This window comes from Tetranychus urticae, chromosome 1, assembly GCF_039701765.1.
Source record: "Tetranychus urticae isolate SD_2017Ah chromosome 1, NJAU_TeUrti_SD_1.0, whole genome shotgun sequence".
Lineage (NCBI taxonomy): Eukaryota > Metazoa > Arthropoda > Arachnida > Trombidiformes > Tetranychidae > Tetranychus > Tetranychus urticae.
Genome location: NC_142958.1, coordinates 28,555,723 through 28,581,543, shown reverse-complemented (window position 1 = coordinate 28,581,543; position 25,821 = coordinate 28,555,723). Strand labels below are relative to the sequence as shown.

The 25,821-nt window shown below is 32.7% G+C and overlaps 8 protein-coding genes across 15 annotated transcripts in view; 5 read left to right on the top strand and 3 right to left on the bottom strand.

Annotated features, from left to right (window-relative positions):
* para (sodium voltage-gated channel paralytic) overlaps positions 1-3,481 on the bottom strand; it is a 36,078-nt gene extending 32,597 nt beyond the window's left edge. For 4 of the 7 annotated variants that reach the window (XM_015937703.3, XM_089270266.1, XM_015937708.3 and 1 more), the window contains exons 1-2: positions 3,127-3,480; positions 2,707-2,886 (exon numbers count right to left, since the gene is read on the bottom strand). In XM_015937703.3, the coding sequence (XP_015793189.1) occupies positions 2,707-2,886; positions 3,127-3,252 (306 nt within the window). In that variant the 5' untranslated portion in view covers positions 3,253-3,480. 7 annotated transcript variants of the gene reach the window in all.
* A 1,875-nt stretch (positions 3,482-5,356) lies between these two features.
* On the top strand, positions 5,357-9,688 carry LOC107369734 (fatty acid CoA ligase Acsl3). 2 transcript variants are annotated; one of them, XM_015937712.3, is made up of 5 exons: positions 5,357-5,533; positions 6,051-6,406; positions 6,573-7,898; positions 8,025-8,269; positions 8,642-9,688. In XM_015937712.3, exons 2-5 carry the CDS (start codon positions 6,220-6,222, stop codon positions 9,038-9,040), a joined length of 2,157 nt encoding a protein of 718 aa, XP_015793198.1. In that variant the 5' UTR covers positions 5,357-5,533; positions 6,051-6,219; the 3' UTR covers positions 9,041-9,688. The 2 variants fall into 2 exon arrangements, with proteins under 2 accessions (XP_015793198.1, XP_025018143.1); XM_025162375.2 differs by having other exon boundaries at positions 5,487-5,953.
* Positions 9,689-10,653: 965 nt separating this feature from the next.
* tank (EI24 domain-containing protein tank) lies at positions 10,654-13,687 on the bottom strand. The gene is made up of 5 exons (XM_015937766.3): positions 13,127-13,687; positions 12,739-13,044; positions 12,553-12,664; positions 12,302-12,488; positions 10,654-11,842 (listed from the first exon to the last, which is right to left on the bottom strand). The coding sequence occupies exons 1-5, from the start codon at positions 13,394-13,396 to the stop codon at positions 11,719-11,721; spliced, it is 999 nt and encodes a 332-aa protein (XP_015793252.1). The 5' UTR covers positions 13,397-13,687; the 3' UTR covers positions 10,654-11,718.
* Positions 13,688-13,713: 26 nt separating this feature from the next.
* mago (mago, exon junction complex subunit) lies at positions 13,714-14,420 on the top strand. The gene has a single exon (XM_015937767.3). The coding sequence runs from the start codon at positions 13,965-13,967 to the stop codon at positions 14,409-14,411; it is 447 nt and encodes a 148-aa protein (XP_015793253.1). The 5' UTR covers positions 13,714-13,964; the 3' UTR covers positions 14,412-14,420.
* Positions 14,421-14,690: 270 nt separating this feature from the next.
* On the top strand, positions 14,691-16,350 carry LOC107369786 (lysine-specific demethylase 7B). The gene has a single exon (XM_015937763.3). It carries the CDS (start codon positions 14,691-14,693, stop codon positions 16,119-16,121), a length of 1,431 nt encoding a protein of 476 aa, XP_015793249.1. The 3' UTR covers positions 16,122-16,350.
* Positions 16,351-16,551: 201 nt separating this feature from the next.
* Positions 16,552-19,965, top strand: LOC107369788 (uncharacterized). Its single transcript, XM_089266353.1, has 4 exons — positions 16,552-17,003; positions 17,071-17,749; positions 17,810-19,463; positions 19,541-19,965. The coding sequence occupies exons 1-4, from the start codon at positions 16,774-16,776 to the stop codon at positions 19,894-19,896; spliced, it is 2,919 nt and encodes a 972-aa protein (XP_089122479.1). The 5' UTR covers positions 16,552-16,773; the 3' UTR covers positions 19,897-19,965.
* A 659-nt stretch (positions 19,966-20,624) lies between these two features.
* LOC107369787 (ribosome biogenesis protein WDR12 homolog) lies at positions 20,625-22,514 on the top strand. Its single transcript, XM_015937764.3, has one exon. The coding sequence runs from the start codon at positions 20,776-20,778 to the stop codon at positions 22,135-22,137; it is 1,362 nt and encodes a 453-aa protein (XP_015793250.1). The 5' UTR covers positions 20,625-20,775; the 3' UTR covers positions 22,138-22,514.
* Positions 22,515-22,758: 244 nt separating this feature from the next.
* On the bottom strand, positions 22,759-24,973 carry pit (probable ATP-dependent RNA helicase pitchoune). Its single transcript, XM_015937769.3, has 6 exons — positions 24,682-24,973; positions 23,834-24,551; positions 23,599-23,751; positions 23,362-23,532; positions 23,095-23,272; positions 22,759-23,015 (listed from the first exon to the last, which is right to left on the bottom strand). Exons 1-6 carry the CDS (start codon positions 24,849-24,851, stop codon positions 22,858-22,860), a joined length of 1,548 nt encoding a protein of 515 aa, XP_015793255.1. The 5' UTR covers positions 24,852-24,973; the 3' UTR covers positions 22,759-22,857.
* Between the last annotated feature and the right edge of the window lie 848 nt (positions 24,974-25,821).

The following is a 25,821-nucleotide window of genomic DNA, read 5'->3' as shown; positions in this document are numbered from 1 at the left end:
CCTTGTGAATGTTGATTAAGCAGAAAAAAAATATGAATGGGAAAAGTGTAATATATTGCAAGTTTGCAGTTGAACATGAAGAGCAAAGAGACTCTGATTTTGCATGGATCTATTAGGAATTGATAATAGAGAATTGGTTGAAAAGGAAATACAAAACTCAGTTGAAATACAGGGGAAAGGAAGAGAGAGAGAGAATGGTTTCTTAGAGAAAGTTTTTTTTTCTTGATTGATATCAACATTTGATTACTATCAATTCTTGAGCTCAATAAGTAAAAGGAACACAATATTGGATCGATAACGATCTAATCGATTTAACTGCACAATGGACTGTGAAAAGATCGATAGAGAGCAGAGAGAGAGAAGAAGAGTAAGATCGATCCGAGAAAGAGGAGAAGCATGAGAAAGGTCAGAATAGAGGAAAAGTAAGAAGAGAAAGAGTCGACTTTTGTCTTTGCTTCTTTTTTTTGCCTTCTTTCGGTCAACAGGGAGTGAGAAAAATGAAAGAGAAATAAAAGAGAGAAGAAAAAAATTGAGACCATTTTATAGGTTATATTCAAGTGTATTGTCCATTGTGACTATGGACACCAAAAATGCATCATGGATTCTGATCAGAATTGAACGATATCAGATGAGAATAGAGAGGAAAATTGAAGGGGAAAAGAGGCGACTCTTTTGTTGACGATTGTCAAGAAGAGGATGATGAACGAAACATTTCATTGAATGTAATGGGCTAGGTTAGGTTGGGTCAGGTTAGGTTAAAGTTGAATTACAATATCTTTAAATAGCTCCATTAATCTGAACAATTCAACAATTACGCGATTTGATTTATAGTTGAATCCATTTCGCATCATAACTAAAGTTATCAATGGAAACCAAACAAACCTTTTTTGCCTTCTTCTCTCCCTTTTTCAATGGATTCATGATAAAAGTCTTGAAATTTTTCTTAACATTTCCCTTCGTTTCTTTCTTGATAACTTTCTTTCTTGATAACTTTCTTTCTTTATACAGTTCTCTGTGTAAAGAAGGGAAAAAAGTTATATCATGAAAAATATGAAGAAAAAAACTTAGCATTTTCACTTGTTGCCTGGTAACCAGTGATATTAGCAGGCAAAAATGAAAATAAAAAACAGTTAAAGTGGTTAACATTTATTGGGAACAACATTTCATACAAGTGAACACCCAACTCCACCTCAACAAGGACATTGATTACAATGTGACCAGGGAAGTGAAATTTAGGGAATCATTCATGATAATGAAGAGAGAGAGAGACACAAATAATGTTGCTTGTTTTGCTTTTACCTTCATTGGGAATTAACAATTGAATTGTTTTGTTTTGCCTTTCAACTGATAATCACTATTGTGTTGGTGGTTAGTTGAACCTTAATTGAAATGGATTTACAAATGAAACTGGCAAAAAAATGATTATCAATTGTTCATGATTGAACAAAAAAGCAAATTTCACCATCAATATTGTATTACTTGCTGTGGTAACAATGTCAATAATAATCTTGCCCAACAATGGGATTCATGGTTATTGTTAATTTGGTAATAAAGAGGTGTTAATGTAAATATTGAACAAGAATAACCAGAATTTTGACCATTTAATGGTTAGGTTTTGTTTGTAAATTTGAAAATTTGTTGGGAAAAGATTAGCATTTATAAAAGTCTATTTACATGTAAACTCTCAATTGTATCTATTATTTTATGCTGAAAGATAATATAATGATAAAAGTGGTTATTCTGGTTCTCGTTTTCATGGTAAATGTATCATTACAACTGTTACTCGGAAAACCTTTTTTTAGGGTTGCTTAATTCACTCAATTGTGCTTATTACAATCATTTAAGATGATGGTTTGTAACTGACTAACAAGGAATGTGATTTTTTATGTTGTTGTTGCTGGGAAGTATTCATGTTAGGTGTAACTTTCAATAAGCCAATAATGTAAAGCTTAAACTTGACAGTGAATGTTCATGGAAAGGATGAAATGTTGTGTTGAAAGAAAGATTAGAATGTTGAGTTAATGTTAGACAGTAATGATGATAGGAAAGGGATAAAGAGAAGGAAGAAAATAATGTAACAATTAAAACATTTTCCAGGATAACGATGAAGATAACCTCAAAAGATAAACTATTTCAATCTTGCTTTTTAAGGAAGACAGATGACAATGATAATGATGAGAAATGATAACACAGAGAGATGACAAAGTTCTGTAAGTTGAGAAAGATAAAGAGAGTGAAAATAAGGAGGATTTTGTGGTAAGTGAACTGATTTTTCAGCTATAATAGAACGGAAACAACATTTCCGAGCTCATTTTATCTAAAGATTATGATGGAAGAAGAAGAAGAAAAAAATGAGATGATGAAGATTAAAAGAGAAGGGAATAAAGAATTAAGAGAAAAATATAATAACGGAAGAATCTTGAGGAAAGAGTTAAAAGTAAGAGGAATAATGAGTAACTGTTGAGTGAACAATAAGATGATGAAGAAGGTTGTCCAAGTTGATTATGTATGATGGAAACAATTGTGATAAAAATCATTGAAATACTTGACATTGGCAAACAACAATTTTACAGGTATTTTCACAACTTATAAGCACTTGATGTAAACTGTTTGATCCTCTTTAGTCTCCAAACAACCGATTATTGAGATAAATGGATATATTCCTTTTGGTAAGCTGTAAACTCGATGAAATTAACAATAACTCACCGGAATTCCAGCCTTCTCATAATATTTGTCCAAATCTTCTATGGGAGTTCCTATTAGGTCAGGAGGGAAACCACGTTCTAAGTACTTCGGAAGTATTCTACCCGCTTCCAAAGATTCATCTGGATGCAGTTCTTCTTCCTCACGGTGTGGTACATAAAGTTCGTCCACTCCGGTGATTTTCTGGTTGTAATGTAAATGGAACGAAGTGAACCAAGAGACGAAAAGGGAGAAAATAAAGAAAAGAAAAATAAAGAATTAGAACAATTTTAGCTTCAAGATAAAACAATAGAAACATTCTGGTTGATTTTTGGGTTAAAAATATACTGAAAATTACCAAGAAATGAAAATTGGTAAAAAGTAAAGGAAAAATACGCTAAAGATTGACCAATTTTCCTGGACAATAAAAAAACAAATACTTACCTCTTCTTTTTCGTTTTGTTTCTTTTCTGCCATCCTGGCTTCAATGGCCGCCAAGGATTCCCTGGTAAAAGGCCGAAACAACTGTTTTTGTGGTACATCGGCATAGCCCAGGTCTCCTGATGACATGTCGATCTTCACCAACCAAAATGAAATAAACACAAATTCATCTAAAAGGGAGAGAAATTGAGAGAGAAAGGGAAATAGAAGGAGAGAAGGGACAAGAAAAATAAGAAAGAGAAGATGAGAGAGGAAAAAAAGAGCAAGTGAGTATTCCCGGTTTTACTAGCGTTTGCCCACAATCATTCTGAATTTCCCATGAAAATGAAACTGAATGAAATAACGTTATGTAATAGCTGCAATCAATTTCGATCTAAACTCCATCTACAATATAAGAAAAGAACTAATATATGTGGTTCTATCTGGTGTTATATAATCAAACTATTTATACCTCTAATTGATTTTACCGTTTACTGTTTTTATTGATTCTAATCTTTTATTTTTGGTTATTGATTTGCTGAGAGTTTATTTCATCTTTATTCATCTTTAGCTTTTCAAGTATTCAATCTTTCAGAGTCTCGCCATTTCAATATTTTCGATGATAAAATGGCATCATCTTGAAACTGGTGATGGCTAGATGGCTGAGTCAATTGTGTGTTGCTTAATTTGTTTTTTTTCACTCAACTCTTTATGCTGACCTAACAAATGTTGATATTAGTCAATTGGGTTAGAGTCAACATTTGTCTCAATAAAAGAGGGATAATAAAATGCTTACTGAGAAAGTATTGATTGCCGATAATTGCCTGATTACTTTATTAATTGCCCGTAGCGGGTTGCTTGTATTTTCTCAACCTTTTATTTCCAATCTTTATGTTCTCAGTGTTTAGACATTTTTTAGTCGTAATAAATGTGAAATGTCTCATTATTTGAATAGTTTACCTCAACCCTTTTCAAGTGTTTTGTATTTCAAATGAAGCATTAATGGTTAGACAATGGTGATTGAAAAAAATGTAGGAAGAAATTTGAAAAATTGTTTAATAATTTAAAGATTCACTGGCTATGGGACAAGGACGCTCGTTTAGTGAATTAGTAAACAATGAAAATCATTTTCCACTTAAATTTACGCACTCATTAAACAATTTATTTATTCCTTTGGCTGTTGAAGGGAAAATCTTTAACTATTAATAACGGTAATGAGTAAATCGATCAACAAATATAGTGAACAAAAATATATTATTTTGAGCTTAATGTTTCTTTTTCTAACAATCGACAATATAATAAAATCATCAAGTCTTGGCTGAAAAGGTTGAACTATTAGACAATTCAGTTTCTAGAGACTTGATTCAACCATCATTTACATCAAGTGAATTCAAAAAACTTAAACTTTAGGTAAAAAAGTGCGTTTTGAGCCATTTTCATTTCCATTGTCAATCTTTTTTTTTCTGTCTCTTGAATTTTTTCAATGGTATCAAAAAGATGGAACAAAGAAAACATGTTCCATTCAATTTGGAGAGCAGGAAAAGCTCTTTTTTTGCCTGGTAAAATATCTTTAACGGGTAGTTTTGAAGTAGAGAGAAACAAAAAAATCATTAAATTGATTCAATCGATTGAAGTTCAACTGAATTAATAATGATGGTTTGGTCACAGCTTATTGAGCCCATTGCTATGCAAAAGATTATTTACAATAGCGAATGTAATGGTTGTTGTTGATTTTGTAATTGTTGTAGTTGTTGGTGATGATGATGATGATGATGATGGTGATGATGGAAGAAAGATAAACACATAATGAACGGATTGTTTAATAAACGACGATAAATATTATAATTAACTATCCAAAACGATTAGAACCATATGATTGAAGGGGAAAACAGCAAATGTTGAGGAAATAATGCAACCAGATTTGGGTTAAAGGAGATGTACTTTAAGGTTGACGCGATCATTAAAGAGTAAAAACAAAAAGGGAAATCATAATTTAATGGAATCAATGAAATGGTTAAAATTATAAGCCAATTATTACGACCGTTGTGATAAAAAAATGTCAATTAATTAGCGATAGTTTTATTGAAAAAAAATAAAAGATCAAAAGTAAATTAACCTTTCCAGTTTTTTGTTGGTTCAAAAAAGGCGGTTCTCTCTCGCGTAATAGGTTCAACCCCCCATTTCTCCCCCTAAAACTGGTGATATCGATGGATGTTGTTAAAGCAACGTCTTTTCTGTCTTTCATAAGATTCACTTTTCCAATGTGATATCTGTTTAATTAACTAACATCTGATTAACATTATTTCTATTTCATCCCAGCATTGTATTAAACTTTACCTATTTAAGTGTCTGTTTTATTCTGAATGCATTTAGATTCCCTGTCTTCTTCAATACAGTGTAATCATCTTGGTAATTTGTTGACAATTAATAGGTAAATACATGTTGTTTCATTTTTCTATCCTTTTTTTGTTAATCCTGTGATTTTGTTTTATTATTTGATATTTTTTAGCTGATAATTCAACCAATTTGTTGTTTATTATTTTTGTGTGTTCGCTCATCTTGTGATTAGTTTTTACTCTGATTTGCTTGTTATTAGATTTCTTTTTTCGCTAGTTATTAATATCACCTTGTATCTCTATTAAACGCAATATAAACAAGCTTCAACAATAACTTGTTCAATAGTGTTTTTCATCTGAAGGTTGAATTCTTGTTTATTGTTCGCTTTGCTTTGTTTGTTTATTTTGCTTTTTGTTGATGGCTTCTTTTTTTTTGATACCATTACTTTAGCGTCTTCAAATTTTCTCCATTTCATTCTTGACTCTTGTCAACTCAATAAATTTGAGCAACTCTTGTGCGTGTAACGACCTCCCATATTTTTGATCAAGATTTTTGATTTTAATGTCTCCTAATTTTTGCTCTTTCATCGTTCTGTTTCAAACTTTTCACAGGTCAAAGAAATCACATTTCTAATTGAAACTCAATTGAACTTTTATCCATCAAAATCACTTGGCCCGTCAATCAACCGTATCTCTACTCAATTCACTTCTATCACCTTATGCACTTTTGTTTCTTAAATATTCTGCCTTGTTATTGTTCTTGTTATCATTCAAATTTATAATGTCTACTGGAAACATGACTGATTCTATTGGAGTCTCGATTGCCTTAGGCATGATCAAGACTGTGGTCTGTGCCTACGATTTAATGACTTTACCCATCTACACAATTGTACAACAACCTTGGCAAAGAAGCCGAGCCAGGAATAAAATCAGAGCTAAACCAGTTAAGGAAGATAATTGCTACTCAGGTAATGACTCTTTAAAACTTATTTATGCATTCTTACGCATTCCTATGAATAGTGAATATTTAAATGAAATGACGTTTGCTTATAAAGTCTAGAAAAAATGATTTTATTGGACTTTGAATTTAAATATAACGATGCATTTTTTCGTTTTTTATTTTTTATTGATCAGAATGGCGTCGGGTTGAATCACCTCCCGATCATTTGATGCTTCATGCAGAAACTATTGACTCCTTATTTATGCAGACCAGTAAACTATATGCTGATAAAAAGTGTCTCGGTTTTCGTGAAGTTTTCGGTGAAGAAGATGAAAAACAGCCAAATGGTAGAGTTTTTCGTAAACTGATTCAAGGAGATTTCAAATGGTTCACCTACAGTGAAGTAAATCAAAGAATTACTAATGTTGCTCGAGGTCTGTATCTAAGTGGCCTTAAACCTGGCGAACCGGTGATGATTTTTTCAGAGACTAGATTAGAATGGTTCCTAAGTGCAATGGCTGCTTTTCGTCTTGGAGCAAGCATTGCAACCCTTTATGCTACGCTTGGTTTGGAAGCTTTGATTCATGGAATAAATGAAACTGAAGTGACACATTTAATAACAACTTATGATTTGTTGCCAAAGATAAAGTCAATCATCAATAAGTTACCTCACCTTAAATGTATTATTTACATTGAAGGTCCTAAAAGACCTGACCTAACTGACTTTGGATCCATTGAGCTAATTTCTTTCACCCAAATTGAACTTAATGGTTCTTCATCAAAACAATCTATTCAATTTGAGCCAAGGAAAGGTGATGATCAAGCAGTCATCATGTACACCTCCGGTTCTACTGGAATTCCTAAAGGAGTAATTATCACTCATAAAAATATTCTTGGGACCATGAAAGGTTTCTATGCTGTTGCATACAACATGACCACCGATAATATTTACATGGCCTATCTTCCATTGGCTCATGTTCTCGAATTAGCTGCTGAAAGTTTCTTCATCTCAATGGGTATTCCACTTGGTTATTCATCTCCTCATACCATGACTGATAAATCAACAGCGGTTAAGAAAGGTTGTAGAGGTGATGCTCCTGTTCTTAAGCCAACCATTATGGCAGCTGTTCCATTAGTTCTGGACCGTATAAAGAAAGCAGTGACTGAAAATATCGATGCTCAAGGACCTTTCATGAAAAGCTTTTTTAGGTTTGCTTTGGAATACAAACAATACTGGATTAAAAATGGTTTCCAAACTCCTTTACTTAATAAAATTATCTGTGGTAAGATAAAAGCCATGTTGGGTGGAAAAATAGAATACATGGTTTGTGGAAGTGCCCCCTTAGCTCCAGATACTCATGATTTTATTCGAAATACTTTAAACGTTACTCTCATTTCGGGTTATGGTCTAACTGAAACTGCAGCAGGAGCCACAATCATGGACTTTGATGATTACAGTGTTGGACGAGCTGGACCTCCTCTTTACGGACTCTCAGTTAAATTATCAGATTGGGATGAAGGTAACTTTCATACTTTGTACTGTGTAACCTCGAAACCCAAATTGTTTACAACTCTCATGACTATTTACTTTTCTATTTTTTACTGCTCGATTATAATTATAATTATCTTTATAATAATGTAAATAGGTAATTATCATCCTCGAGATAAACCAAATCCACGAGGTGAAGTCATCATTGGTGGAGATTGTGTTACTGCTGGTTATTACAAGAATCCAGCAATGACAGATGAATTTTACAAATTAGAAGATGGTAAAAGGTGGTTTTACACCGGAGATATCGGAGAAATTTATCCTGATGGAACAATAAAGTTAATCGACCGTAAAAAAGATTTGGTTAAATTACAATATGGAGAGTACATTTCACTTGGAAAGGTGAGTGATTTCTGGGTTCCTCTTATTTCTTAAAATTATTTTATCTGTTTAAAGCCAGTCAAGAAATTTTATCTTAGCTAGAATCAAATATCTTGTTTTTTGAACAAAGTTAAACAAACCCTGCCAGCAACTTTTTCCGGGTCAAACTGCATATTTGCACTGTTGGAACTCTGTAAGAAATTATCATTCAGTCGAACAAACAACTGACTCCAATTGCAAAAGTATCTGTTTTTCATTCAAATCACATTACCTTATAATTGCATAGAAAAATATTACATTTTATCTCTTTCATCATTTGAATTCAATCCATTGTTTAAAATGTGTCAATACAATTTATTTACACAGACTTTTTTTGTTTCTTTTTTATTCTAGGTTGAAACTGAATTAAAAATCTGTCCGATTGTTGACAACATTTGTGTTTATGGTAATTCTTATCATGACTATTTGATTGCCATCATTGTACCAAATGAAAAAGCTCTTCGAGGCTTAGCCAAACAACATGCCCGAGAACATTTATCACTTTCACAACTCTGTAAAGATCCTGTTATTCTGGATGCCGTTAAAAAGATTTTAGTCGATCGAGCAACTCAGGTTAAACTGAATCGAACCGAGCAACCAGCCAAGATATTACTTGTCGATGACGATTGGACGCCAGATAGTGGATTAGTGACTGCAGCCATGAAAATTAGACGTAAAAATATTCAAGAGCGTTATATTGATGAAATCAATCGGCTCTACAACATATTAGGCTCTAGTGTTCAATCAGCTTGATCCTTTAATTATAAATTATCTTCTAGTTCCAAATCTTTTCTTCTCCCTCCTCTCTTATAATTACAATGTTATAGATTTGAGATGCTTTATTTTAGCATCACTACTCTATTTATTCATGTAACTATATATTTCTCTATTACTATTTCTCATCATCCTATTACAATCATCTTCATATTCATCTGCAAAGTTCATTGTAACTACACACTCAAAGGATAATATCTTTACCCACTCTTCGCAATTCCTCTTGGTGCTAATCAAATAACATCCAGAAAACTGCATTTTTTGTTTTCTTTAGTTGGTTTTTTCCTCTTCTTCTTTTTCTCATCTCAAGATGATATTTTTTTGTTTCTTTTTTTCCAAAATCAATTTCTTTTTTTCCTCTCAATACTTTTGTTAATCTCTTTTAAATCAAAAGAGCAACAACCCTAAAGGTTTCCACCAAATTAAGGAAGAATATGCAGAATCAATGAAATTATAATGTATAAATATTCACTTTAATTTGTAGTACAATTGGTATTAGCTTTAAGTTTTAATAATTTATTGATCCTGTAATGGCCAGTGTTTTTAGACTCACGAATTTAAAATTTCATGAGCCTGACTCAAGAATCAATCATTAAAAAGTTCCAGTTGGTCTTTTTTATTCCAAAATCGTCTCTCCTTTAAATTTCAATCTTTAAATGTTAATCTGTTGAACTAATTATTCCGTTTTCTATTCATAATTGTCTTTCAAAGAGGAAAGATTAAAAGATTACAATAAGGTCTGGATTTAATCCAAAAGATGACATTTGTAAACAGATTATGACAAGTAAAATGAAAGAAAAATTGATAAAAAAATCAACTTTTATGGAAAAATTGAGTTGCAAGATTATCTAAAAGTTAAAATCTATTTATGCTAATTGAATGTTTAATGGTCAATAATCCTTGATCTTGAGCCATTCAAGTGATGTTAAACTTTGAAATGAATGATAAATGAAAGGAAGAAACAATTGAGCTTTGAGTTGACAATTTTGAAAACAAGTCTGATCAAAGTAGAACAGATTAAACTGATGTAATTAGACGGGGCACTTTGCCAGATTTAGTGATTAAGTTAAAATCAAATCCACTTGAAAGGAAAGTCTATAAATATTAATAAGAATCCGAAAGAAAAGTGTTCATGTTAGCAAGTAAGAGATGAACATCGCTGATGAAAAGATCATGATTATGATGGTGAATTATATTCCAGTAGGTAAGAGATTGGATGTTTCAGTCAACAATTACAAGTTGATTAACTGAAGAGTCTAAAAGTACAGATTCAATGTCATGTTATAAATAGTAAATACAAAACATCAGTCTAATACATTGTTTAACCGACTTTAATCTGTGAACCAATTTGAAATCATTGAAAATATCTTCAAGAGTAACTTCATTTAATCAGTCTGTCAATTGAGGCGTATTCAAGTTGGTCTGCACAACATCAGATGTTGATTTTTTATAGATTTGAGATTTTAATTATAATCAATCAAGAATACGAATAGATTTTCCTGACTAATGTATCAGAATTGAACATCAAAATATCTAGAATCAGGATTTGTGGCCTGACTTTTCATTTTTTTTAAAGAAAAAGATGATTTCAATTGTGCACAAGGAACTTATTTTTTTATTAATGATACAAGTTGACATGAAAATAATGATAAATGCCAACTTTAATTGAAATAATTAAAGGTATATTATTGGCTTCTTTGATTTGATCTCACTATTAATTTGTTTGGTGTTTGAAGGTGTATACATATAGAAAGTGAGTATATGTTGTCACTTATACATAAAAATTAGGGTAGAATAAATGTAATCAAGTGAAAATGTAAGAAACTTAAATTCCAGTTCCATAGAAAATTTAGATTATAGTCTGATTGTACAATAATTAGCAGAGTATTGGAAAAAATGTCGTCTTTAAAGGTAAAAAATTCATTCAATTATCAAGATATTTTTGTATTTTCTTTTGATTTGTTTAAAAAACATAATCTTTCATTTTCCTGTATCAGTATGGAACTGAAAATTAAGATCATTTACTGTATAAAGGTCTTCTATGATTTGATTACTTTTTGTTGTCGTTTTAAGCGTCTTTAAAAGATATCTCACAGTCAGGACCAGATAGTTTCAGTTGAGGTTCGAAATTATTATTTTTTTATACCTTGGCGTTGGTACAGCTGCAGCTGATGATGATGATGAATATGAAGATCACTTGGATGCTTGAAAGAAAGGATGTAAAGGAAATGAGAAAAAATAAATCAAGAAGCAGTAAGAAATGAGAAATGAAAGACATAGCCAAGACAATTACAGCAGATTATAGTGAGAGTAATGCGTTGATTAAAAATTATCATGTTTATGTTGAATTCGTACAGCAAAGGTAGCTGATACGAGTATCCTCCAACTTTGTCTTTTTAAAGTTTTACGGATACAAATGTTGAGCACGATTATAAGCGGGAAGAATAATTAAAAGGAAAAGAGGATAGGTAAGAGTAATTGTTCAATTCTAATTCACCATTTTAGGTAGCATCAATTATATGTGAATTAGATTTGTTTTCAGTGTAAACAGTTGTTGACGAGTAAATCGTTTTTTCGGTCACAGTTGGATTTTGCATGAGTAATTCGAGTTCGCGTTTCTGGTAACTTCAATATGTTAGGTTGATGGTTTTAAATAATTATCTTGATTGGAACTTGTTTATTATTGCTTTTCCTTGGCTACCAGCAGTAAGATGTATGGTCCCTTGAAATATTTTGTTTGAAAACCAAACAACGGGTTGAAAGATTTTTATCGGATAATCACTATAGACAAAAGACAAAAAGAAAAAAGAGAAAACATGAGTCGATGTACCTTATTTATGTCTGCAATTTTGTAGCAGTTTTGAGTGAAGAGTTAAGATATTGACAAAACAGGTTATACTGTAGAGACAATTTAACAGCAAAAGTAGAAAATGTAAAAACAATTAGTCACACTGTTAAACTACGTATCAAGGATATGAGATTTCATTCAAATTATTCACTAGAGTGAAATAATAATCAGTGCTAATAACATAAAGTAAACAATGACACTAAATGAAAACAATTTCCAGGTGGAATAATACGCAATGTGTCTGAAATTATTATGATTATCTAATTTGAATTGCCTATTTTTACGCTGACTGGTGAATCTTAAGAGAAGGAATCTTGTACTCAATCAAGGATCAAAGTTTTTCAGTGTAGCCAATTAAACACGACTGATATTTTGCATGGCTTATTTCTTACCATAGGCCTCTCTTGGGTTTCGCTTCATTACCACTTATGATAAATAACGGGAAAAGTAACGAAAATATACAGCCCGAAACAAACCATGAGTCAGATAATGAAGTTAATATGGCCAGAGGAAATCCAAATCCGAAAAAATAAGGCCAATTGTTTTCTATAACTTGCAGTCTTTTGTGGAGCTCCCAACCTACAAAAATGATATGAAAATTTAAATTATCCATTCTTTTTGCGTGAAAATGCAACAAACATACCCATATTAGACCATTTGTATTCAAAAGAATACAAAGCATAAAGTAAGCTTAAATGAAATAAGCTAGCGAGTTGACCAAGCAGCGGAAATGGGATGAAAGCAATCACTAATGCCTGTAGATAGAAAATTAAAGAAATGTTAAATTTAATAACGAAAGATGTTCCTTGAAGTGACTAGAAATATTAACCTGAATAAGAAATAGGGCTTGAATCATTAAACTGAAAAAAGTATCAGCAATCAGTTTAGGTATACTTCCAATGAAGGAAGGTCTTCCTTTGTATGTTGAATCAGCAATATCCTGAAACCATAAGGCATTAACAACCCGAGTCAACAAAAACACAGGCAATCTCCATAACGCGTCAAAGGTATGCGATAAAATAGGTTTCATCCAATACCATAATGATTGTACTACACCAGGTTGTGATCCAAATATTACATGAATGAAGGCATATAGCATTGGAAGAAGAACATAGTCAAATAGAATCAACGAGAACTGTAAAAATATAAAAAGAAATGAAACCAATTAGGATATGATTGTTAAACATTGTGAAATAACTATGACGATAAAATCTTACCCAAAATATACATCCATTGAGAAGGCAACATTGGCATATCATATGAAAAGTATTTTTGTTTGTTTTACGTCTAGGCTTAATTTTAACATTCTGTTTAGATGTACTTGGCGAAGATGATAAAGATGGTGATGGTGTAGGTACCGATGAGGGAGAGGATGAGGATTCAGAATCTGAGATTGCAGAGTTATAATGATTTTTTATGGCAAATATACCACTAATGGCATCTTTAAGACCACAAAGTATTCCTGTAAGGATATTTTGAGGGCCCATCAATAGCACATAAAGAATAAGGAAAGGGTAGAAAACAAAAGAAAGAAACAAACAATAGAGGAAAAGGCTGGTTGTTTACTAATTAATTTTATCCGAGTATTGGCAATGATGGCTTGTTGATTGATAAGGGTATTAATGGTTCACAAAATATATCAATTTAATACTCTCTATATATATTAATATGTTTATATAAATTCACTATTTAGATTTTACAAAATCAATAACATACGAGCTCATAAGCTCAAAACACATAAAAAACAATCACAAAGACTCTTTGACCTTACTCTTTGATCCTGATAATAAACAGGATAATTGATCTAGCTTTAAACAGCAGTAAATTTGGGTTAGTCCAAAATATCTAGATCTATGTATCTAGGTTCAAAATTATCTGTACAAAAGTTGCTCTCAGGATCGCTAGATGTCTCTAGATAATAATCTTTCCATTTTATTCAAACATGAGCAGCTTAAAGCTAGTTTCAGTGTAAAAACAATCACATTTTTCATCATTATCTCAAAACTTGATTGTTTCAATTAGATTGTTTTGGTTTTTTTTCCTTACTCATTTGTCATGTCGTCCATTCCAGATTTTTACTTTCGTTACTATGTTGGCCATAAAGGTAAATTTGGTCATGAATTTATCGAGTTTGAATTTCGACCGGATGGAAAGTTGCGATATGCTAACAACTCCAACTATAAAAATGATACCATGATCAGGAAAGAAGTTTATGTTTCCAAAGCAGTTATCAATGAATTAAAGCGTATCATTGAGGATTCCGAGATTATGGAAGAAGATGATGAACTTTGGCCACAACCTGATCGAGTTGGCCGCCAAGAATTGGAAATTGTACTCAATGATGAACACATTTCTTTTACAACAGCTAAAATCGGTTCTCTGGTTGATGTAAACAATAGCAAAGACCCCGAAGGTTTGAGAACCTTTTACTATTTAGTTCAAGATATCAAATGTTTTGTATTCTCTTTGATTTCCTTACATTTCAAGATTAAACCTATTTAATTATTTAAACGATATTTTGAATCTTTATCATTTCTTTTCATGCAATTCATTTTTGAATGTTTTTCCTTCAATTGCCTCCGGCTATGCTGCTACTATCTAAAAAATCAGCAGATGTCGCCCCTCTCTCTCTCTCTTTTTCTTTCAATGTAAGCAGTTTAACTGAAGCATAGAAAATCCTCTTCTCAACATTCACTTGATCCATTAATATTTAAACAAACTCTCAGTTGATTTTGTTTCCTCTGTATATTTATTGTAAATTGGTTCACATTAACTTTGGCCATGACAACTTACTGCCCTGAATGTGGAAGAAAATATGATATTTTTGATAAATTTTGGATTCAGTGTGATCATTGTAAAGAATGGTATCATGGTGAATGTGTTTACGTTCAACCTCACCAAGCTGTTTCACTTGACAAATTTTACTGTGCTCGCTGTGAATCTCGAGTAGGACCTTCTACCTATAAACCTGTCACTAATAATCATCGTCACAATGTCTATGAAGAAGATCCTAGTGAAAAAATGCAATCTGGTACTACTGCTTTCATCGATAAGTTAAAAACACGAAGATTTGACTTGATTGAACTTCCTCAAGTTCAAGGGAATCAACTATCTCTTACCTATTTGATTAAAAATGGATTCGATCAACCTATTTTTGTTGAGAAAAAGGATGGCCTCGATATGTGTGTTCCTCCAAGTGAATTTGGAATTGAACAAATTATCGAACTCATTGGTGGTTACACTGAGCTGGATGTGATTGACTCGAAACGACAACTCAGTATTCGTTTACCTTTGGTTGAGTTTGCTAGATGCATTAACATGGATCGCCGAGAGCAAACTCTAAATTGTATCAGTTTAGAGGTTAGTAAAACGAAACTAGGTCGCCTAATTAAACCTCCTGGAATCGTCAATAAATTAAGTTGGGTCGAGAACAGCTGGCCAGATGTCGATATTCGTCCTAATGTTTCAAAGTATTGTTTGATTTCTATGAAAGACAGTTACACTGACTTTCATATTGACTTTGGTGGTACCTCTGTTTGGTATCATGTTTTACAAGGGGAAAAAGTATTCTATCTGATCGAACCAACTCCACAACATCTATCTATTTATGAACAATGGATGAGTTGTCCAGATCAATCCGAGATTTTCCTGCCTGATCTCTTAAATGACCCTACAAAGTGTAAAATGTTGATTTTACGACAAGGACAGACCCTTTTCATACCCACTGGATGGATTCATGCCGTTCTGACAACTAAAGATTCTTTAGTTTTTGGGGGCAATTTTTTGCACTCATTAAACATCAAACTACAGCTGGATATTTATGAAATGGAAATCCGTCTACGAACTGCCGATAAATTTTTATTTCCTTTTTTCGAACTCACCAATTGGTATGCTGTTCCGACCATTTGTAAACTACTTCAAGACAGTTTTGTCAAACGACCACCTAGAAAAGAGTTTATTGAAGGAATCGAAGTGTTATCCAATTACCTTCGCAAATGGAACAACAAAAGTAAAGAGGAAAATTCGTTGAAAAATGGTGATTTCTCACCTTATGCGCCTAAAGGTTGCTTTAGTACAAAAAGACTAATCAATGATCTTGTGAAAAATCTCAGGTCTGTTTGCAGCCGCTTCGGCCAGACCAATCCATCACAACCTGCCAATTCTGCCCTTATGACCAAAAGTAAAAATGGTTTACCATCTATACCAACGTAAAATTTATTATAATAATTTTTTCTTCATTTTTTCATCAATAACTAACCTTATTACCTCAGAATTATCAAGATGCATTTTTTTGTAATAACTTACAAAATTTATCCAATTTGTTCATTTTTTTACACAAGCCATTATAACCAAAGTCAATATCAATAAGTTAAGTTTCTCTCAGCTCAACTTAATCAAGTATTAGATTACACTTCTTTATTAAATACACATTTACATTATATCTATCATGTATTTATCATACTTCACACTTTTTTCAATTTTACTCAAATTTAATTAATTATTTAAATACATTCATACACTTGTATTAGTAATAAAAATATCGATACAAAAATAAAGGACAAAAAAAATTCGAAGAGACCGCTTCATTTTCATTTGCCTGTAAAGGACGTTGTCAAGCAACCTCATGATATTTCCAGGAACAGGCTAAATAGACAGAAATCTCTGTCTATTTAGACGCTGGTGGCTAAATATACAGATCTAAGCTAATGCCCCCTATCGGCGAGTAAGTTGGTCGTGATTAAGGAAATCGTAAGTTATTCAGACGATATCCTCTTAGCTAACTGTTAAAAGTTATTTCGCAAAAAAGTGATTTTTTCTATTGAGTTCCCAATTTGAGATCCCAATTTGAGATCTCAAATAAATTATGAGTTCAACCAGTTCAGATAGTGGCATCTATGTTGGCCAAAGATTTAACACCATAAATGAATTAGAAAGTTTTATTGAAGAGTATGAAAAAAAAGAGTCAGTTCAACTGGTTAAAAGAACCACGAAAAAACATGATAACCCCGATATCAAGTATAAAAATTTGGTAATCGTTTGCAAAGCTGGTGGACGTGAATACAACACTAGGTCTAAAGGTTTGCGTCAATCAAGGTAAGTAAATATAATCTAATTCTAAAATTCTCGCATTTCAAATGATTGATTTTCATTTTTTCCATAGGTCCTATCTATCGGACTGCCAGTTTAAAATTAATATCAATTCACCACCAAATCAAAATTATTTGGTGGTAACAAGTATGAATGAACAACATACTTGCCAGATTGCTGGAAATCCTGCCATTTACTCGCGACTTCCGAGACAGAGACGACCAGACGAAGAGGCTGTTAAAATGATAAAAGATGTGAAGCAGTGTCGTGGAAATACTAAATCTTTAGTAACCAAATTGAAAGATGAATTTGGGAAATTCATTACCACCAAAGATATAGCAAATCTGCTTGCTAAAGAAAAAAGATCAAATCGTGCCACTGATCTCGAAAAATTACTGGATGCAATGAGATCCGTGCGTGAGAGCTCAATTTTTATTGAACACGAATCGAACATGGTAAATTGTATTTTCTTCCAAGACAGATTTATGCGAGATCTCTATTTGAGCTCCCCTGAGATTCTATTTATTGATGCAACTTATAAACTCAATCAAAATCGGATGTGTTTGCTCGTTTTCATGGTTGTCGATGGTAATGGAGAATCAGGAGTAGTTGGACTAGCTTTTTTGAAAAGTGAGTCAGAAGCTTGCACTTTAGCTGCTCTCGAAAGTTTCAAAAAAGCAGTTGGGACGGTTCAAGAAACTGAAATCATAATGGCCGATAAAGATATGGGGAATCGCAATGCTTTTGAAGAGGTAAGATATTTTTCAGAATTTAATTGAAATAGTGATTTATTTTTTTTCTAATTCTATCAGGCACTTCCTCATTGTAAAATACATATTTGTATTTTTCATGTCATCCAAACATTCATACGTGAAGTAACATGCGGAAAAAGAGATCTCAATCCTGAGCAGAGAGACAAGGCTTTAGCTTTACTCAAAAACATGGTTTACAGCGACAGCGAAGAAAAATACTTACGTCTTTATGATGAGTTATGCAGAATGGAAATCCCTAAAGTTAAAGAATACTTTGATGTGAACTGGCATGGTATTCGTGATCAGTGGGCGATGTTCGGCCAGAATACGGTTTCACATTTTATGAATAGAACCAACAATAGACTCGAACGTTTCAATCGCGAGTTACAGGAAGTTGTGGGTAAATACAGTGAGATCTCAGTTTCTTTTACTCATATTATGACGGTCGTGCGTACTCTAAGAGATATTCGGAGTCAGAAAGCTATCGAAATGCTAGTGAAACAGCCACGGATAGATGTTTTATGCCCTACATTGAAGAAATATCATGAACACCTAACTGACTACGCTTTTAAAAGGTTGAGAGTTCAATTTGAGATCTCACATGATTTACTCGATTTTGATGTGATTGGAAATAGTGCAATGCACAGAGCGAATGGCAAAAATTATAATGTAACTCTGGATGGCTGCTCCTGTTCGTTTTTCAATGTGATGAAGCTACCATGCAAGCATTTGTTAAAATTATTTCGATTGTTGGATAAAGACGACTTCATTCCGGAGTTATGTGATCAACGGTGGACTTTAGCTCGCTTTAGAGAAATCCAAAAAAAATTACTCAATCTTGATGAAAGTGATACACTTACTATCGCAAATAAAAAGCGAGATCTCATTCCGAGATCTTTCTCTACAAAATTCAGGGAACTGAAATCTGTTTTACTGGATATTGCGGATGTAGTTGCCTCTCAACCAAATCATATTTATGAGTATGTATTCAATGAAGTAAAGACATTGAAAGAATCTTTGGATGGCAAAATTGCCGAAATCACACAGGAAATAAACCAAACAAGCGAGCAAGCTTCAAGTGAGAAGTGTTTCTGTGGAATTGATAATCCAGATTTAGCAATCGACGGTTTCATGTGTTTGCATTGTCGTGCTATCACACATTCTACTTGCCATGGCTTCCTTAATTGTTTCAGTCCTGATTACGATACACGTTTCGATCAAGATCAAAATCTTTCTTGCTGGCGTTGTCCGATTGAGAAGTATTCTGATATTAATCTCAAAAGCCGCACGCCTTCTGATCTAAGAAAACTTGGGTTGACAAGATTAGCCATTAAAAACCTCATCATAAACGGTAATTTTGAAATCGAGCCTGCCATTCTGGAAACCCAAAATAAATTAGATGTCAGTTGTATGAAAACTCTGGTAAAACGCTTTTTCACGAAGATAGATCAAGTAACGAATCTTGATCTCATTGAGATAATTTATGGTGATGTTAGCGATGATCAAGATGCTCTATCTGAGATCTCAAACACAGATGTTCAACCGGTTGCTCCACCATTGCCAGCTGGTATTGACCATAGTTATGCTGGTCAGATTTCGCAATTAGTTTTACCACCAGTCCAAATCAATATTAGACCAAGAGGCTCACAAAAGGCTACTAAGAGCACAACTCTGAAAACATTCAATGAGTTGAATGGCTATAATAAAAAGAAACGTAAGTTATCAGTCTCTTTCTCTCATTTGTTCAATTTCTACAAAAATTTAAATGCTTATTAATTCTATTACTTACAGGAATGCTTTCATGGTTGGGGTTGTCAATAAATACAGAAGCAATCATCACCGGCAATGTAAAAATTACTGCTGGACATGTTGATGGCATTGACACGCTGGCATTACAAAAATTCAGGAATGATTTTGTTGATCAAAATCTCATCGAGCAATTTTTTGAAACCCAAGCGTTTGTTCAATTCGGAAATATGTTATCATCACTAAAAAACAAACGCTGGCTCTGTCACGAATGCAAAAAAACTACAGGCCAAAAGACAACCATAGGATGTGATGTTTGTTTGTCATGGTATCACTTGAGATGCGTTGGCCTCAAAAGTGCTCCAAAAACAGAATTTTATAAATGCCCTGAGTGCGTTTGATTCCATTATTTCTCTGCGCTTTAACTCTCTTATTCTTCTTTCACATTTTATTTTATAAATTCAGCTTATTTCGAGACCTCACTTCGAGATCTCATTTTGAGATCTCACTTCGAGATCTCATTTCGAGATCTCATTTCGAGATCTCATTTCGAGATCTCATTTCGAGATCTCATTTCGAGATCTCACTTCGAGATCTCACTTCGAGATCTCACTTCGAGATCTCAATTCGAAATCTCACTTAAAAACTCACTTTGAACTCTCAATTTATTAAACATTAATTTCGTATCCTTAACTAACTATCTGTTTTAGAATCCTTTTGTTGCCAATAAAAATTACAATTACATATCTCATTCAATTTTCAAATTTATTTCAAAATGGGTGATGTTGTTGAGAACGATTGGGCTTTTGCGAGAGTGAGAGAGTGTGAAAGATTAATTGATGAACAAAATGAACAAATTTCAAGTCTACAGGCAAAAATTACTAATTTGAAAAAAATCAAAACCAAAGTTGTCAAGGAGAATAGAGAAATAAAGAAAGAATTGGAAAATATTAAAGTTCAATACACTGGCCATTTTAAATATTCTTGTGAAAAATGTTCTTATATTACATGTAAAAAAGCGAATTTGGATAGACACAATAATTCTTGTGAAAAAAAAATTCGTTTTGACCGCCCTTCAAAATGATCTGCTATTAAGGATACTACTTATATCTATTAACCGATCCCATTTCTGTGTATTTAGACTTCACCATATTTCCAACATGCGGCAAGATTGTTCAGTTCGTTCCTTGTGATTCATCTTATTTTTGATTGTGGTTGTTTCTCTCATTTAAATAAAGTTTTTCTTAATTACATCTGTACTCTAATCTTGCTACTTCAAGATGGTTAACTTTTCAGCCCGATTCCGGACCAAAGATACCAACATCAGCATTCCAGATACTGTCTATAGTTTGAATGGTAATTTGGGACCAAAAGAATTGTCCAATCTTATTAAAACTGTGTACAAAGGAACTTCACCGGACACAGATTCTTTATCAGATGGCATAAGACTTTCGTTCATCATCGATGATCGCTTGCTGCGTTCAAATTTGGTTGCACATTTTCAAGAGGAAACTGAAGATGGAAATGAGGCTGGACCAATCGACGAAGAGAAAGTTTTGGAAATAGAATATTTCATTAACCAAAAGGCGCCCATACCAATTAACTCTTGTTCCACCGATGATTGGATTAGCTGTATAGATACTAATGAAGCAGCTATTATCAATGGGTGCTATGATGGAACTGTCAACATTTGGAAAATAGGAAAGTTTGATCAACTTATATCGATACCTGCTCACGCTTCCGCGGTGAAAGATGTAAAATGGATTCCTCGACAACAGATGGTTGGATTTGATAATTTGTCTGAGAATGATTATTTCTTTGTCACTACATCTAACGATGAAACAGTCTGTGTTTGGAAGATAAATTTAAATGAGGAAAAAGTTGATCAAATTTATCTATGCAAGGGACATACACGTTCAGTCGACTGTGTAGACATTCAAGATGACATTTTTGCTACTGGTTCATATGATGCATTACTCAAAATTTGGTCACTTTATGATAAAGAAAAACCTGGTGATGAAAACGAACCAGTTGAAAACAGTACCAAAAAATTCAAAACTAGTGACAAAGAAGAGACTGACAGCAGTTGTAAAGTTAAAACACCTATCATGACACTTGCTGATCATTCAGAAGCTATTTCCGATCTATGTTTTATCCGAGATTCAACCGACATTTCCAAGCAAGGAAATTTGCCTACAATAATAGTCACATGTTCTATGGATAATACAATTAAATTATGGGACGTTGAATTAGGAAAAGTCGATTCAACATTATCCGGCTCTAAAGCATTTCTATCAATAAGTTATTCACCAATGAAGAAATGTTTAATCAGCGGCTCTTGTGATCGTCATATAAGATTATGGGATCCTCGTTCAAGCGAAGGTTCAATTGTTAAATCCGTTTTCACATCTCATCAAGGTTGGATTACATCCGTAAATTGGTCACCTACCAACGAAAATCTGTTCATATCAGGATCTTATGATGCAATCGTTAAGCAATGGGACATTCGAAGTAATCGTGGATCACTTTATGATCTGATAGGACACGAGGATAAAGTTCTTTCTACCGACTGGTCCAATCCAAAGTATATTGTTTCTGGTTCTGCAGATAAACATTTAAAAATTTATCAAAATGAATGCTGAAATAAATAAACCTAGTTTCTTGTTCACTCTCAAGCCACATTAAGTTATGTATTCGCGACATCGCTTTTTCAGCTGTTGGATATTACAAGGCAATTTTTCAGTCAACTAATTATGTTTATCTTTTGCAAAATTCCCTTTTCTTTTGTTAAATTTACTACCTCATCATTATAAAAAGTGTGAACTTTCATTCACAATTAACTGATGACATTCATTCTCTGCCAAAAACTTTTGATCTAATCATAGCTATGAAAATGAAGATGACCTTTAAATAATATCTTTTGTTTTCTGTTGATAATGTTAATGGGAATGTTTTGAAAGGAATAATATCATTTGACCAAATGACTTAAATATCCATTTCTGAATTATTTTCCTAAAAATCTTGTTTTGAATTTATTCGCAGTCAAGATTACTTTAAATGCCAAGTGCTGACTAATAGACAATATTCTGAATGTGAACTGGTTAATCTGTGAATAACCATTGAGATAAACAGGTTTTCGTGATAAGAGCTTAAAATTTTGGAAGAGATTAGCCTTTGGATTCTTTCAATAATCTCATTTTCTAAACAGATTTTCAGGCTTATTCTAAATGCATTTTTAGTGATGAGTACTCAACAATGCTAACTAGGTTAGAAAAAATTTCCTTTTAATATGTAAATATAATCGGCAATATTTTAACTTAACCTCAATTTTACATAAATTACATTCAATTAGTTTATCAAATTCATTTGGAAAATTGTCGTTTGTCTTGTCCCATCTTTTTTGGTTTCTTGTAAATATTTGATTTGGCAAATTTCTTTTCTCCTCCAGGGGTAACAGATTTAAAACTTGCGTCTCTTTTACGCTTCATAGTTCGTTCAACAGGCTTTTTGTTCGAAATGGCTGCAGAGTAAAATTTGAAAATAAAATTAGATAAACGGAAAATTTCAGAAGAATTGTCTAGAACAAAAAAAAAACTTACGTAAATCAACAAACGGCGGGTTCTGGAAACCAAAGGATTTTGAAACGGCAATCAAATCCAATGTATTAATATCGAATATTGTTTTAAGATGGTGAGAATCGTAAGCTCTGATGTAAGCCTTGTAAGCTTCCTTAGCTGATAGATTTAAAAAGTAATTTTTACCAATCAATTTTTCAAGCTTTAGGGGAAAAAGTAAATTATAAATCATTAGTCAAATGCAGATCATGAAAGCTAGAAAAACAGATAAAACATTTTTAGATAACAAACCTGTGCTTGAATATTGGCTACTTTATTCCACGAAAATTCAAATTCCATTAATGGAATTTTAGCTTCTTTAAGATATTGCAGGAAACCGAGTTCTTCTGGTCTAAGCAATAATAATGCATGACCAATGGCTTGATCTCCTCGAGCTGTTCGACCGACTCTGTGGATGTATTCCTGTAAACGAATAAAAAAATGATCAGAACTAATGATACTTTGAAATAGTTATTTCAAATAAAATACCTTTGGATCATCTGGAGGATCATATTGAACAATCCAATCAATTTTTGGAATGTCTAAGCCTCTGGCAGCAACATCGGTACAAAGCAGGATACCAGAATCAGCATTACAGAATTGGAAGAAAGTTGTTGTTCTCTTGGTTTGCTTTTGCTTTCCCTATAAATGAAAGGAATATTGGAATATCAATTCTGTTCAAATAGAAAGAACAAGATTAAAAATGAAAAGTATTGAGACTTACATGAATACACATGACAGGAAGATCGATGTAATTGAGAAGTTCATGGTGAAATTTGACTGACATACATGAACTGAAAAAAACCATTATCTTCTTGTTTCGATTTTTCTTCAGGAAAGTGAAGAGAAGCAAAAATCGCTTCTCACTTGGAGCAATAACATAGCCTTGTTCTAACCCATCGACTGTAGCCGTATCTTTATTATCCGCAATACCAACGTACATAGGCTCTCCTTTAAGAGCCAAAGAAATTAGAGTTTCAGTTTTTTGAGTTAAAGTTGCACTGAAAAGCATAGTTTGTCTCCTCGTGGGAAGGATGCGAATAATTTGTTTCATTTCCTCTTCAAAACCAATATCCAGTATACGATCAGCTTCATCAATTACTAAGCATTGAAGATTTTTAAACAGAAAATTTTTTGTATTTTGAAGATGATCCAAGAGTCTACCAGGTGTTGCAACAAGTATGTTTACTCCTTTAATAAGTTTGTCAGCTTCTGATCTTCTATTTGTGCCACCCATGATTAAACCAAACGTCTGGGAATGATATTTCATTAGATCTTTCAAAACACCAAAAGTTTGCATAGATAATTCACGAGTAGGAGAAATAATGATGACTCCAGTCCCATTTCTAGGCATAAATTTGAGTTTACTCATCAATTCAATAACAGGTATAAGAAAAGCTAGTGTTTTACCAGAACCAGTTTTAGCTGACCCAACAAGATCTCTGTTAATAAAATATAAACGCAACAATGTTAATTCAATTAGACTTTAAGCAAAAACTGATCACAACCAATGAGAATGCAAGCAAATGATCAAATGAAATAAAACAATTGATAAAAGTAACAATTACTTACTTTCCTTCCAACAAATGGGGAATAGATTCAGCTTGAATTTGAGTCATTCGACTGAAGCCCATTTCATCGAGAACTTTCAGAGTCTTGTCAGAAATTGAATCACTGTATTCAGTGAAACAATTTTGTGACAAAATATTGTCTCCAATCAATACTTTCTTCTCTTCAGCCATCTTTAAATATCAATTGAACAATAATTTAACCACGAAACAAAAAAGAAATCACCATAAAATCAGGTAAAAGAAACGTTTAAAGTACCAGATGAAAACAAAACCAAACTCACATTTTTAGGTTTAACCACATGTGAACCAAAAAAAGGAGGCGCTTCTCTATGGAGAATCATAAAGCGCCATTTTCAAATGCGCAAAGTTTATTAACCAGCATTTCAAGAAACTAAACAAGTAACGATTTGTTAATCAACTCAACAATGCAGCCTAATAATCATAATAAAATAACAGAGCTAAAGATGTAAAATAAGGCACAAATACCTCAACCAAACAAAGGCTAATGACCCAATATCATTTAAAGATTAATAGGTTCAAACAGATTCCCATGTATTTACAATGTAATTGTTAACTAAAAGGTTTACATTATAAATATTACAATTAGATAATCAAAGGAAAAGAAAAGCCAAGTCCATTCATGTTCAATGGTTGAGAGTGAAACATGAAAAGTACAGTGATAAATGGTGTTGATTAGGAGAAAAGGTGAAAATGGGAAAAATGTTTTAATTGTCAGGTAAAGTAATTTCTCTTAAAGATTGATTTGATTTTGATTAATAATTGAATCCATCCTTTGTCTCCCAATGTTATTTAGAAATCTAATTAACTCGGAAAAGGTTCATTGAAGTTAACATGAAGCAAAGCCAAAATGATTTAATGACTGCATAAAGATTAACTTAATAAAATCAGTAATCAACTCTAAGGCCATAAAAGTACTCGAACAGTTTCTTTGGATCAATGAAAAAAAAATCAAATGAAAGAGCAAATCTTTTATTTTTTTTCACCTAACAAAGATTCAAGCAAAGTCAAGCTAATTAGAGACAACATTTTCAAAATTTCACCATCATTATTCATTTCTCATGAATATACATCTATGGTAATGAATATGATGATTTAAAATTGAAAAATAGACTGTCAATGA